At 46.7% G+C, this 15,477-nt stretch overlaps 1 protein-coding gene across 7 annotated transcripts in view; it reads left to right on the forward strand.

Annotated features, from left to right (window-relative positions):
- The window catches only part of ptbp2a (polypyrimidine tract binding protein 2a), a 92,449-nt gene that overhangs the window by 56,372 nt on the left and 20,600 nt on the right, over window positions 1–15,477 (forward strand). For all 7 annotated transcript variants that reach the window (XM_061712930.1, XM_061712931.1, XM_061712934.1 and 4 more), the window contains 2 exons: window positions 3,148–3,181; window positions 4,961–5,053. In XM_061712930.1, coding sequence (XP_061568914.1) covers window positions 3,148–3,181; window positions 4,961–5,053 — 127 coding nt within the window. The remainder of the gene's footprint in view (window positions 1–3,147; window positions 3,182–4,960; window positions 5,054–15,477) is intronic.

The following is a 15,477-nucleotide window of genomic DNA, read 5'->3' on the forward strand; positions in this document are numbered from 1 at the left end:
TTGAAAGATGGAGAATGAAAAGGGACTTTTGAACGGCTAGTTCACTTTCAAAAAGATGCCAGATGGTTCGCTGGACAAGACTAAAGTTGTCGATTTGAAATGAATTACCATGGAAGTACGTGGAGTCTCAAATACCAGAGAGCACGCGCTTAAAAAACAAGGAATCTTAAGTTAGTCTTTACAGGTTAGGTTAGTCTTTACAGGACTACAAACACAATGTAGTCCCAACTTTACACTTGTAAAAACTAACTTAAGATTCCTTGTTTTTTTAAACTGCTCAATGTAAAACAATGAACCATATGCATCACAAACATTGTACAAGAAGTGCATTGGTCAGTAACATTTTCCATGTAATTATGTCTAACCTCATATGGAGGAAAATAAAAGGCTCAGAAAAAATCCCCTTCTACTATGTGGGATCAAAACAGGGGGATACAAAAAATAAATCACAAACAAATAAAGTACAAATGTAACAGCAGTGAGTGTAACTCAACCTATAAAGTGCAGTTGGGCTATAATTAGCTAATACTTCAGATTCTTTGCTCATCTAAAGTATTAAGGTGAGGAACCTCCTTCCCTCACGTCTATCCAGCGGAGGGGGGGGTGTGCGCTCTCTGCATCGGTCGTGTGTTTGACATCAACGCTTCCACAAAGCTCCGTACTTCCACAAAGCTCCGTACTTCCACAAAGCTCCGTACTTCCACAAAGCTCCGTACTTCCACAAAGCTCCGTACTTCCACAAAGCTCCGTACTTCCACAAAGCTCCGTACTTCCACAAAGCTCCGTACTTCCACAAAGCTCCGTACTTCCACAAAGCTCCGTACTTCCACAAAGCTCCGTACTTCCACAAAGCTCCGTACTTCCACAAAGCTCCGTACTTCCACAAAGCTCCGTACTTCCACAAAGCTCCGTACTTCCACAAAGCTCCGTACTTCCACAAAGCTCCGTACTTCCACAAAGCTCCGTACTTCCACAAAGCTCCGTACTTCCACAAAGCTCCGTACTTCCACAAAGCTCCGTACTTCCACAAAGCTCCGTACTTCCACCCCCCCCACCAGAGATGCAGGTCCTGCTGTCAGCTATGAAGTCCGTCTACCGTCCACTGCAGCCGACGGTAGCGCCACCACCACTCAGTCCAGCTTCTCAAAGAAGACGTAGCAGTGTGTTAGACCCTTAAAACACGCCCCCCCCCCCCTGCTGGCCCCCCCCTGCTGGCCCCCCCCTGCTGGCCCCCCCCTGCTGGCCCCTGACCACGAGAGGGCCTGAAGAAACAAACTCGTACCGCTGCGGCGTCTCCTCACGGGGAATAAAGCCCAGTTTCAGAGGGACGACACGGCTCATCTTTCTCATTTACTGGGGATCAACTATATGCAGGTTACTTACTGAAACCTTTTCAAAATTCATAGAAAGTCGTCTTTAGTTAACTATTTTATATTAAAAGGAAAACAACAACAAGAAAAGTTATCAGAGAAAATCCATTGATTTAAGTCAGAAAGTGTGTGTGGTTTCCTTACTGTATTCTTTTTTTACAGTAAGGATGGTTGAAATCTATTGTTCAATGTTCTTATGTCCTTCACGTGTACAGGGCCTCACTCTTGTCTTTCTTTTTCATGTCAAGATGCTCTGTGTCCCTGTAAAAGGGTGGGGAGTTAACTTCTCTCCCAGCCCCATAACTGTCCTTTCTCTCCTCTGGTGTTCTGCCTTTACCTCTTCATGTTCATGTTTCCTCTGCTAACTGTCTGTCCTCTGTTTGTCTCTCTACGTGCCCCCCAGCCCTCCTCAGCACATAGAAAGCTCATGAAATCATTCCTAACGCATCTCACTGCTGGGAACAAACAACTGTCTCTCCGCAACGCTTGCTTCTTCTCCGTTCTCCCTTTTCTGCTGTATTTTCAGTTTTTTTGTCAAAGACTAAAACCTGAATTATGGTTCTGCGTTAAACCCCCCAGATCACTAGTTGATACTTTGTTTAGCTTCCGGTTTGTCTGGTCACAGTGAATCAAAGAGATAAGGACAACTATTGTGCAAAAAACCAAAACAACCCCAAAAAAAAATCACACACACACACGAAGAAAAGAGCGCTGAAAGTTCACGACTGCTTCACCAACCGGAACCAGAAATGCGTTTCTACCAAGCAAACCAATCACAGCCCTCTCGTCTGCGTTGGGTCGTAGCTCCATGTTTTGGGAGGTGCTAGCAGGCTACGGTGTAGCTACGGAGAGACTCCTGCATAGCCGCGTACCCTACGGTGTAGGTTTAACACAGAACCAGAATTTATGCTTCTCACTCCTGGGAACAAACAACTGTCTCTCCGCATCGCTTGCTTGTTCTCCTTTCTCCCTTTCCTGCTGTATTTTCTTTTTATGTCAAAGACTTAATAGGAATTGATTTGTCCCATAATCCTGCCTCGTCCTTCCTCCCTGCTGGATGAATGTTCTGCCGGCACCACCCGGTCTGGTATCTGTGGTATCAGCAGCAGCGTGAGCTGCACGCTCTCTCAACCCGTTTCCCTCCAGCCCCTCGTGATCCTGCAGCGCCACTCTCTACCGCTGGACCGGGGGGATCTCCAGACCGCCGAGCTGCTGCATGTTTTTAATCCCGTGGTTGTGACTCTGTATTGCTGAGTTTCCTATGATTTAGTATGTTTGCCCGTGCTGGTCCAGAGTCAGCCCTTCTGCAGAAAACATTGATCCATGACCTTTGACCAGACTACCTGCATTATTCCAGTGTACTGACCTGTATTTTGTTTTTGTCCCTCCCCCTACCTCCCTTGTATTTATTTATTGTTATTTATTTTAATTTTCCTCCCTGTCCATCTCCTCCCCCTCACACTCTCTCTCCCCACCCCTCCTCTTCTCCTCCATTTGTACTTCCTCCCCCTCCAATCCATGTGTTGTTTGGGGGGAGGGGGTGTCATATTTTTACTTTTTACTTGTAAATGAACCACGTCCCCCTCCCCACCCAAACCCCCTCCATGACTCCTGCTCCACCGCCTGCTCCCTTCTTCCATGACCCACCACTTCCATCAACAAAAACCACCATCCCTCCGTTCTGGATGGATCTGTCCATCTCTACCTCCGCTCCGCTCCGACTCTTCTACCTCTCTACCTGTCTCACGCTGCTTGTTGCTCTTCTCTCCCTCTAAAGATGGTTACGCCCCAAAGTCTGTTTACCCTCTTCGGTATGTTATCGTTAGCTCTCTCTCTGTCTCTCTCTCTTCTGAGATTCTTATTATCATCATTATTATTCCTATCATTTTTATTATAAGTAGTATATCATTTAAGTCAATAGTACGGGTTTTGTTACAAGCATAGTTGGTGTGTGTATGTGTGTGTGTGTGTGTGTGTGTGTGTGTTTATATTTATATTTATATATATATATATATATATATATATATATATATATATATATATATATATATATATATATATATATATATTAGTGCTGGTAGGCGATTAAAAAATTAATCTAATTAATTACAGGATTTATAATTAATTAATCTAATTAATCACATTTTAATCTCATATCTGCTAAAGGTCCCCAAATAAAGAATTAGAATTCTAGGACATTCCAAAATTGCAGTGCACGACTAAGCAATTGAATACACTAAGAATAGAAGATTTGAACTCCACGTTTTTATTGGTGAAGTGTGTTTCTTAAAGGAGCTTTAAGTTTTCTAGTAATAATGTCAGATGAAGCGTTCCAAACCAAAAAGAATGTTTCCTCTAGTGTATCTCTCCGTTGCCTTGAACAGGCTGTGTGCTGCAAAATGTGCTGCAATTCGGGCCCAAATTTCCCGCGCTGGGCTGCGGATGTGACGTCACATGACGCTGCATGTGCGTTCTCCCCGTTCTCCCGTGCCGGCTTCACTGTTGGCTGCAGTACCCCCAACGGCCGTCGTGGTGAAGGGTGGCGCTAGAGAGTCTGATTTCTTAAAAGGAGCCTCAAGCTCCTTTAATATGAAAATCAAAAGAAAAAGCTCAAGCACATCAGCAAACCAATTAGGCCAGATGTTTTATTCAAAAATGCAATGCAAATACAGTTAAATAAATACAATTCAGAAATAAAATAAGGCTGTCTCAAATAGGCACTTAAGCAGACTCTCAATTCAAAATTAAAACTAAAGCTGACTCAATACAGCAATTGAAGTACTAGTACTTGACATGTTTACAGGGGAACTTGTCCGGACATGTTTAGTGTTTAAATGATAATTCAGGCTGGAGCAGCTTTGGTGATAGGAACATTCTTTTTTACAAAATGTACAAATCACCGCGTTCTTGATAGTTCCGTCTTCTTTCTTTTTATACATAAACTTGCCGTTCAAAGGCCCAGCAAAGATTATCTGAGTGTCCCCTGAGTGGTCCAGGTCTGTCAGGTCTTTGTTAGTTTGACCAGCAGCAGGAGGAAGTGACCTGTTACTGCCAAGTGAACTACGGCTCCCTCAATGGGACACATTTAAAATACTCGTGCATTTTGCCACTCATAATTACTTGCGTTAATTTTCATAAAGCGTTAATTAGCAGTGTAATTAATGAATCTAATTAATGCGCTAAACTGACAGCCCTAACGTGTGTGTGTGTGTGTGTGTGTGTGTGTGTGTGTGTGTGTGTGTGTGTGTGTGTGTGTGTGTGTGTGTGTGTGTGTGTGTGTGTGTGTGTGTGTGTGTTTTGGTCTGGGTTCATGTTTATCACTCTGCCCTACGACTCCCAGCACAGTCATCATGTAATGCACGTTTCTGCATGTTGTTTTATTTATGGCCACCTGACTTGTCTGTTTAGGGGGGCGGGGCCTGTACTGTCTCCTCCTCTTCTTTGTTGTCTCCTCTCCCTCTCAAGTCTACTGTAAACTTTCTATATTCCGTTCTTTTTCTGTTTCTTGACCCTAAAAATGTTTTGGTCTGGCCCACTAACGTTGGATCTTCTGTCTGCTTCCTCCCACCTCACCTCTCCCTCTGATGCAGGGGTGTACGGTGATGTCCAGAGGGTGAAAATTCTCTACAATAAGAAAGACAGTGCGCTGATCCAGATGTCGGATTCCAACCAGGCCCAGCTCGGTAAGTTCAGTACCACGATGCTGGTGTTGTGGGGGTTTGAGGAGACGACCTGACATCCACAGTCATAGACATCATACGTCTATAGGGCTTGGTCGTCTTGACGTCATCACTTGGCGGAGCCGCCGTGTTGGAAGCTACCTGAGCTGCTCTTCGGACCACTGTGTACAGACGTGCTCCCTCTTCGTTGTGTCTCACTTATAATCAATGTATATGACAGTAAAGTATAACATCTGAATATTAGTTTATATAGCTTAAGTACATTTTTGTAACACCTAGTTAAAAGCACACGTGCTGCTACAAACAAAGCACTAACAGTTGCTAGAATGGAGCGCAGCTTACCTTTGCCCGGATAACCGTGTTCCTACTGTTTGCCGGCTTTATAATCTGAAGCTCCTGCACCCATCCATTAGTGAACTGCACATGAGACTCCAACGACTTATAACAACGGAACTGCTCTGAAGTTGTAGGCGCTCACACCGCAAACAAGCTAGCCGAAGACGTGGGTTGTGCAGAACTGCGGCAGTAAGTCCTCGTCGGAGCTCCATTCTTTAGTAGGGATTTCATATGGATCCAAACCGTTAATAATCATTATTTTCTCCATATCCCGGTCCCTGGCTTCCTTGTCAGAATCAGAAATAAGTTTATTGCCATGTTTGTTGAACACACACACGGAATTTTTTGTGGTGATTGGTGCAGTACAAAGAGCAGATATATAATGAAAAGAGAGAATGTACAACATGAGAGAAAATTTACAACATGAGATTTTAAAGTGATTTTAAAAGAGATTTTATGAGTCTGTGCAAAAGTGACCTAGGATGTGCGTTAATGTAACGCATAAGGTCAGGATTGGAGTCTTTACGTTAATGTAACGTAGAGTGGGATGGGGGGGCAGTCCGTGGTGGACGGGGGAGAGGGGGGACCGGGGGTCCAGGGGGTTCCGGGGGGGACCGGGGCTTTGTTGATGAGGACAGCTGCAGACGGGAAAAAACTGTTTTAGTGGCGTGAGGTTTTGGTCCTGATGGACCGCAGCCCCAGCCAGAGGGAAGAGTCTGGAACAGTTTCTGTCCGGGGTGGGAGGGGTCTGCTGCAATCTGACCTGCAGCTTCAGGGTCCTGGAGGCTTCAGGGTCCTGGAGTCTGCAGGTCCTGGAGGCTGCAGGGTCCTGGAGGCTTCAGGGTCCTGGAGGCTTCAGGGTCCTGGAGGCTGCAGGTCCTGGAGGCTGCAGGTCCTGGAGGCTGCAGGTCCTGGAGGCTGCAGGTCCTGGAGGCTGCAGGTCCTGGAGGCTTCAGGGTCCTGGAGTCTGCAGGGTCCTGGAGGCTTCAGGGTCCTGGAGGCTTCAGGGTCCTGGAGGCTTCAGGGTCCTGGAGGCTTCAGGGTCCTGGAGGCTGCAGGGTCCTGGAGGCTGCAGGTCCTGGAGGCTGCAGGTCCTGGAGGCTGCAGGTCCTGGAGGCTTCAGGGTCCTGGAGGCTGCAGGTCCTGGAGGCTGCAGGGTCCTGGAGTCTGCAGGGTCCTGGAGGCTGCAGGGTCCTGGAGGCTTCAGGGTCCTGGAGGCTGCAGGTCCTGGAGGCTTCAGGGTCCTGGAGGCTTCAGGGTCCTGGAGGCTGCAGGTCCTGGAGGCTTCAGGGTCCTGGAGGCTTCAGGGTCCTGGAGTCTGCAGGTCCTGGAGGCTGCAGGGTCCTGGAGGCTTCAGGGTCCTGGAGGCTTCAGGGTCCTGGAGGCTTCAGGGTCCTGGAGGCTTCAGGGTCCTGGAGGCTTCAGGGTCCTGGAGGCTTCAGGGTCCTGGAGTCTGCAGGTCCTGGAGGCTTCAGGGTCCTGGAGGCTTCAGGGTCCTGGAGTCTGCAGGTCCTGGAGGCTGCAGGGTCCTGGAGGCTTCAGGGTCCTGGAGGCTTCAGGGTCCTGGAGGCTGCAGGTCCTGGAGGCTGCAGGGTCCTGGAGGCTTCAGGGTCCTGGAGGCTGCAGGTCCTGGAGGCTGCAGGTCCTGGAGGCTGCAGGGTCCTGGAGGCTGCAGGTCCTGGAGGCTGCAGGTCCTGGAGGCTGCAGATCCTGGAGAAATGGAAGATTGCAGCCAATCACCTTCTCTGCAGAGATGATACGCTGCAGCTGCTCCTGTCCTTTACAGTGGCGGCAGCGTACCAGATTGTGATGGAGGAGGTGAGGATGGAGGAGGTGATGGAGGAGGTGAGGGAGGAGGTGAGGTTGGACTCAATGATGGCAGTGTAGAACTGCACCATCATTTTCTTTGGCAGGTTGAATTTCTTCAGCTGCCGCAAGAAGTAAATCCTCTGCTGTGCTTTTTTGGTAAGGGAGGTGATGTCCACCTCCCACCTGTAGACACCAGGTCACCAGCTGGTCCCCCTCCCTCACCTCCCACCTGTAGACACCAGGTCACCAGCTGGTCCACCTCCCACCTGTAGACACCAGGTCACCAGCTGGTCCCCCTCCCACCTGTAGACACCAGGTCACCAGCTGGTCCCCCTCCCACCTGTAGACACCAGGTCACCAGCTGGTCCCCCTCCCACCTGTAGACACCAGGTCACCAGCTGGTCCCCCTCCCACCTGTAGACACCAGGTCACCAGCTGGTCCACCTCCCACCTGTAGACACCAGGTCACCAGCTGGTCCACCTGTAGACACCAGGTCACCAGCTGGTCCACCTGTAGACACCAGGTCACCAGCTGGTCCCCCTCCCTCACCTCCCACCTGTAGGCGGACTCATCACCACCAGAGATGAGTCCAATGAGGGTGGTGTCGTCCGCAAACTTCAGGAGCTTGACAGACTGATGACTGGAGGTGCAGCTGTTGGTGTACAGGGAGAAGAGCAGAGGAGAGAGAACGCAGCCTTCAGGGGATCTGGTGCTGATGGTCCGAGGTCAGAGACATGTTTCCCCAGCTTCACCCACTGCTTCCTGTCAGACAGGAAGTCAGTGACCCACCAGGTCCAGGTCTCTCCCCCCCTTATGGTCCAGGTCCTGGTCCAGGTTTCTACCCCCTTAAGATCCAGGTCCTGGTCCAGGTTTCTACCCCCTTATGATCCAGGTCCTGGTCCAGGTCTCTCCCCCCCTTATGATCCAGGTCCTGGTCCAGGTTTCTACCCCCTTATGATCCAGGTCCTGGTCCAGGTTTCTCCCCCCCTTATGATCCAGGTCCTGGTCCAGGTTTCTACCCCCCCTTGTGATCCAGGTCCTGGTCCAGGTCTCTCCCCCCCTTATGATCCAGGTCCTGGTCCAGGTTTCTCCTTATGATCCAGGTCCTGGTCCAGGTCTCTCCCCCCCTTATGATCCAGGTCCTGGTCCAGGTCTCTCCCCCCCTTATGATCCAGGTCCTGGTCCAGGTTTCTACCCCCTTATGATCCAGGTCCTGGTCCAGGTTTCTACCCCCTTATGATCCAGGTCCTGGTCCAGGTTTCTACCCCCCCTTATGATCCAGGTCCTGGTCCAGGTTTCTACCCCCTTATGATCCAGGTCCTGGTCCAGGTTTCTACCCCCCCTTATGATCCAGGTCCTGGTCCTGGTTTCTCCTTATGATCCAGGTCCTGGTCCAGGTTTCTCCTTATGATCCAGGTCCTGGTCCAGGTTTCTCCTTATGATCCAGGTCCTGGTCCAAGTTTCTACCCCCTTATGATCCAGGTCCTGGTCCAGGTTTCTACCCCCTTATGGTCCAGGTCCTGGTCCAGGTTTCTACCCCCTTATGGTCCAGGTCCTGGTCCAGGTTTCTACCCCCCCCTTATGATCCAGGTCCTGGTCCAGGTTTCTACCCCCTTGTGATCCAGGTCCTGGTCCAGGTTTCTACCCCCTTGTGATCCAGGTCCTGGTCCAGGTTTCTTCCCTCCTAAAGGGGAGTTTTTCTTGCCACTGTTTGGCTTAAGGTTTTTCTCCCACTAGGGGAGTTTTTACCTGCCATTGTTTATGTAATAATTGCTCGGGGGTTTATGTTCATGTTCTGGGTCTCTGGAAAGCGTCTGGAGACAACTTCTGTTGTATTAGACGCTATATAAATGTAATTGAATTGAAGAGCTTGTCCTGGAACAGAGATGGGATGATGGCAGGGCTCCAGAGTGCGACCTATTAGGTCGCATATGCCAGTGATTCTTAACCATAGGGCCGCGGCCCACACTTGGGCCGCGAGCGCCATCTAGTGGGCCGCCAAAAAAAAATCAGTTTTGTACGTGTGGGCCGCGAGGGCCGCGGGACTGCATAGCAACTCCCAACCAAATGAGGAGAAGAAGACCCTCAGCTAGCTGTACGTGTAATAGTAAGAGAAATGGTGTGTCTTTACAGAGAAATGCTTCATTTTGCACAGAGTAGGTTTAGATCCGCCAGGATTAGGGATCGATTAATTGGGTCTGCGCCCAGAGCGAGCGAGCGCGGCGTGATCATTTATCCCGGCGCGTCCCCGCGGCCGGGGAGGTCGGCTGAGGCTGCCGCTCGGGCGGTGGGCTCCGTCGTTACTGCTGAAGGATGGTAGATGTAGATGCAGGGCTGTCGTGTCTGCTGGACTGGACTGTTCGGGCTTTCGAAAAAGCATCGGAAAGTAACTGCTGCAGCGCGACCAGAGAGCTGCGGTGCGGGCTGTGCCCGTCGCAGCTGATCAGGCTCGGATGAACCCGACACGCTGAGTCCTGACAACTTATTAATGTAAATAACTTAAAGTAAAATCAAACTAAGTTTTGTCCTCGCTGTATTTTTAAATATGCAACCCGGAATGGACAGATTCATCCTGGTTCAGTCTTCCCACTGGGACAAAACCAGTGTCTCATACGTTCAGAGACCGTGGCGTTCAAAGTGCGAAAGTGAAACGCCACTGAAACAAAACACAAAGTTTTTCATCAAACATATCCACTCAAGTCTGAACTGAAGTCACAGAAAAATAAACTGAGCATCTTAAAACATCCTGCCCATATTTGGGTCCAGATACAGCTGTGAGGCAGCTTTCTCCACAGTGAACAGAATTAAAACTAAATATCGTTTCAGGCTCATCAATGAGCACCTCCACATGCATATGAGAACCTGACACCATCCAGCCCAGATTTAAAGTCCTGACAGGAGAAATTAGAGCTCAGTTCTCTCACTGAACGACAGAAAGTGGGGGCATAAGATTATAAGAGGGGAAGAAAAAGAAACTGCAAAACTGTTCAATTGTTAAGATGTGTTTATATTAATTTAGTATAAAAATGTTGAGACAATTAACAAAGAAAAGGGGAAATTCAAACTGCTGGTAGAGAAATAAAATAAGATAGCATTTGAAAAATAAAATAAAATCTACTTTATTTTTAAGAGAAAAAAATATGTTTAATTCAAGTTAAACATGTTAATTGGCAAATATGTACTTTTTTTAATATAACAGTCAGATGCAGATGTTGATACAACTATGAGGCTACTTGAATATACACACACACACACACATATATATATATATATATATATATATATATATATATATATATATATATATATATATATATATTATGATGTTCTGGACCTTCGCTTGAGTACATTTTCTCTAAATGGACCTCTTAAAGTTTTAGTTGAATACCCCTGCTATAGAGTGTTTATATTTAATGGGCCCCGGGCCACTCTGTACTGAAAAAATTGGGCCCGAAGGTCAGAAAGGTTAAGAACCCCTGGCATATGCGACCTAATTTATTAAGGTCCGAGTTAAAATTTGATGAGGTCGCTCCGGTGCTACTTGCAAGAGGACTAGTGGAAAAAAAAACAAAAAAAACACCTGGCTGCGTTAGTGCGTTAACGCGCGCGTACACGCAGCGCGCTCAAAAAGGTAAACAAAGTAGATGCAGTATGAAGCGGTCTATAGTCAATTATTTTAAGAAGAAAAATGTGCCAGAGGCAACAAACGAGGCTGTTGGAGGAGGAGGAGAAGAAGGGTTAGCAGAGGGAGCAACAAGAATCATGGATTCTTCTTCTTCTGATGAAGAAAGTGACAGGTTGGCGAAAGAGGCGGGGGAGAGTGGGGAGAAGAAAAAAAAGTACAGCTTTCAACAACAATGGCTGGCACCATTCCCGTGGTTAAGATACGAGGGACAGGCCCAGGCCCGGTTCTACGAGGGTGCATAAGCACCCTCAGTTTATGTGTTTGCTCAGTTGAAAAGACGAAAAGAAAACTGACAAATGCGCGCGCGTTAAGCCTCATTTATGGTTCCGCGTTAAATCAACGGCGTAGCCTATGGCGTAGGTACGCGGCGACGCGCACCGTACGCACCGTCCCCGCGTATCCTACGCCGTAAGATCTGCGTTGATGCAACGCGGAACCATAAATCAGCCAGTGTCCATCACTGATCTGCTTCCTGCACCAGCAAGACGCTGCTCTCTGCTGCTCCGTTAACACAAAGTAACATGGATATTCAGAAGTGGTTCAAGCACAACCACGCCAGCAAGTTTACAGGACTGTCTCAGAAAATTAGAATATTGTGATAAAGTTCTTTATTTTCTGTAATGCAATTAAAACAAAAATGTCATACATTCTGGATTCATTACAAATCAACTGAACTATTGCAAGCCTTTTATTATTTTAATATTGCTGATTATGGTTTACAGTTTAAGATTTATATTCACAGAATATTCTAATTTTTTGAGATAGGATATTTGAGTTTTCCTAAGCTGTAAACCATGATCAGCAATATTACAATAATAAAAGGCTTGCAATATTTCAGTTGATTTGTAATGAATCCAGAATGTATGACATTTTTGCATTACAGAAAATAAAGGACTTTATCACAATATTCTAATTTTCTGCTTATTTTTGCTTAATCTGCAATTTGCTTATTGGCCATATTGAGGTTGAACACGCTCATGCAGAAGGTAAGGAGTGTGACTCATTTTTGTAGGTAAATGATCAGGTATCTTATAAAAACACACAGAGGTAACACTTTACCATAAAGTCACCTCAATTAGCCTAACATTAGTTAGTACATTAACATTACTAAGCATTTATATAAATTATATTATCCAACTTTTAATTTATTAACTAACTCTGAGTAGTAAACATTAATTAGCATAACTGTAGGCTATATGTGTTTCCTATACTGATTGTTAATCTGTAAACAGGTAATTAATGCTTAATAATTTAACTAATGTTAGCAATGAAAAATATGGTGCTACCTAATTTGTTTTGGTGCTACTAAATGAAAAGCTAGGTGGCACCAGTGCTACCAGTGAAAAAGTTAGTCTGGAGCCCTGGATGATGGTATTGAAAGCAGAGCTTGGTAGAGAAGCTCCAGCCCCTGCTGGGGAAGGGGAGTGCTGTTGGAGAGGGGGGCTCTGGGTTTGTAGTTTTTTAATCTGTCTCAGTCCCTTCCAAACTGAGCTGGCATTGTTTTCTGAGAACTGTTGTCTTAGTTTCTCAGAGTACAGTCGTTTAGCTGCTCTCACCTCCTTGCTAAACGTGTACTTTGCCTTTTTGAGCCTGTCCTTGTCGCCACTCCTGAACGCTTCCTCCTTTTGCAGCCGCAGCCTTCTGAGCTTTGATGTGAACCAGGGTTTGTCATTGTTGTTACTAACCCTGGTTCGTATTGGAACACAACGTTCCTCACAGAAGCTGATGTAAGATGTCACAGCCTCTGTGAGCTCGTCCAGGCTGCTGGTAGAAGTCCTGAACACATCCCAGTCCGTGCAGTCCAAACATGCCTGAAGATCCTCCATAGCTTTCCTGGTCCACTGCTTTGATGTCCTCACAACAGGTCCGCAGAGCTTTAATTTCTGCTTGTATGCAGGAATCAGGTGGATCATGAGGTGGTCTGAGTGTCCCAGTGCCGCTCGGGGGACGGCATGATAGGCTCTGCTCACTGTAGAGTAACAGTGATCCAGGATGTTTCCCTCTCTGGTCGGGCATTTCATTAACTGTCTGTATTTTGGGAGTTCATTGCTGAGGTTACCTTTGTTAACAGGACAACAGGAGTCCGGGTTTGTCCGCTCCACGTTCAGTATCTGGTCGACGAGCACGCTGGGCTTCCTGCACTTGGGCCTGCGGTGGGATGTAAAGACCGACCAGGATGAATGAGGAGAACTCACGGGGAGAGTAGAAGGGTTTGCAGTTTATAATAAAGAATTCCAGATCGGGAGAACAGTGTTGCTGCATCACTGTCACATCCTTGCACCAGCCGTTGTGGATGTAAAAGCAGATTCCTCCACCTTTCGTATTTCCAAAGAGGTGCGTGTCTCTGTCGGCTCTGAGGAGCTGGGAGCCTGCCAGCTGCAGCGCAGAGTCCGGGATGAGACCACACAGCCACGTCTCCGTGAATCAAAGATAGGAAAAGGTCTCTGTTTTTCCCCACCAGTAGCTGAAGTTCCTTCATTTTATTGCAAAGTGATCGCACGTTGGAGAGAAATATGCCAGGTAAAGGTGTGCGGAGTCCGCCCCAGCGGAGACGCACGAGCGCGCCGGCCCGTTTACCTCTCCTCCGGCGCTTCACTGCATGTACAAAGGTGAGGGCAACTTTGACAAGAATGTCCAATAATTCCACTGATGGTAGGAGAAAAGTGGGAAATAAATCCGTTGGAGTTGTTGCCCTGAGGTTCAAGAGCTCTTCTTTGGTGAAAGAGTTCCGGGTGCCATGGCAGAAAACTGAATTAAACAACAAAACGAGACAAAGTAACACGCATCAATTCACCGCGGCCGCCATCCTCTGCAGCGCCAGCAGTACCCGTTTAACCTTCGTCTGGTGTTAGGGTCGCTACCGACCCGTTCTTAGGTTTTAAATTCATAAAACTACCACAAAAATCTGTCTATTGCATCAAGGCTTTTTGACTTTGTCAGGAACCTCTATTTCAACAAAATAATATCAAAAAAAATTTTGTCACTAAATTATAAAATGCTCTGGTTGAAATTGTTACCTTTGTGGGGTTAGGGTCGGTTTCGACCCGGTTATAAAATTATGCTTATAAAGCAATAATTAGAGCCAAAACTGAAATCATAAGTGCACTGTCAGACAGCCAGCTCCTCTCCCAGTCATGTGAGCTTCAGTGGATTCTCATTTTGGATTTTTGTCTTCCAGTTTACCTGCACATAAACAAAAGCAAATAAAGTCGGGCATGTCCAGCCATGTAGGTCAATTCACTCATTTCACTTGCAGAGTGCACATCTCCAGTTTGCAGCATGCAAAGATGAGAAGAAAATTTACAGTAAGCCAAGTTCTGGACTATATTTTTGGTGAAAATGATAGAGACGACAATGAGCAGCGTAGTGATGCAGAGGAGCAGGATTCTGAAGAGGAAGACGATGTGGAGTATCATCCAGAAGATACTGACACATCTGGTGAGTCTGACGAGGAGGTCACTGGTGCTGAAGCTTCTCCTGCTGAAAAATTCAAGTCCAAAAATGGAAAGATACTTTGGAGCTCAGTACCTCATGTACATGGCAGGGCAGCTGCTGAAAATGTCATCAAAAAGACCCCTGGAATCACAAGGTTTGCTGTGACAAGAGTCAGTGATATCAAAACATGTTTTATTTATGCCATTGTCTATAAAAAGAGTCATAATTGCTATGACAAACCTTGAAGGGGAAAAAAGTCCATGGCGACACGTGGAAAGACATGGATGAGGAATGCCTGGATGCTTATATTGGAGTTCTTCTTCTTGCTGGAGTGTACAGATCCTGCAATGAATCCACTGATCTCTGGGATGCATCGACAGGCAGAAATATTTTCTGGGCAACAATGTCACTTACGACCTTTCGAATGATATCACGAGTCCTCAGATTTGACAACAGGAATACCAGAGCAAGATCTGACAAGCTTGCCCCCATCAGGGATGTCTGGGAGAAATGGGTGCAGCTCCTTCCACTGATGTTCAACCCAGGGCCAGAGGTGACAGTGGATGAACGTCCCGTTCTCCCTTTCCCAGAAAAATGCCCCTTCCGGCAATACATACCCAGTAAGCCAGGGAAGTACGGCATAAAAATCTGGGCAGCCTGCGATGCCAAAAACAGCTACAGATTTACACAGGCAAAGCTGCGAGTGGCATCCCTGAGAAGAACCAAGGAAAACGTGTCGTCCTGGATTTTACTACTGGCTTTCAGGGTCACAATATCACTTGTGACAATTTTTTAAAGTTCTATTGCTGAAAAAATACTTTTTTTCCATTTCGTTGAGGTAAATGTATATGGGTCGAAATTGACCCATAACACCATAGATGTTATTATAGTTAATAATATTAAAATGAAAAAATAAATGAAACAAATTTATTTAAGAGATGTGTTCTAATACCCCTCAGTAATAGCCAGGTAACACGACAACCTTTTATTTATTCATATGATTCTCTTGAGGCTCATTTGACCAGTTTTTTTAAATTGAAATCAAAGGCTATACTGACAAAAAAAGGCCCAGAGTTCCCACACCAAAAATATTAAAACCAATATTTTCATGGATAAGGAAGCCTAACAATGTAACCAAGAGATGAGAAACAAATTGGATGA

Source organism: Cololabis saira, chromosome 22 (assembly GCF_033807715.1).
Source record: "Cololabis saira isolate AMF1-May2022 chromosome 22, fColSai1.1, whole genome shotgun sequence".
Taxonomy (NCBI): domain Eukaryota; kingdom Metazoa; phylum Chordata; class Actinopteri; order Beloniformes; family Belonidae; genus Cololabis; species Cololabis saira.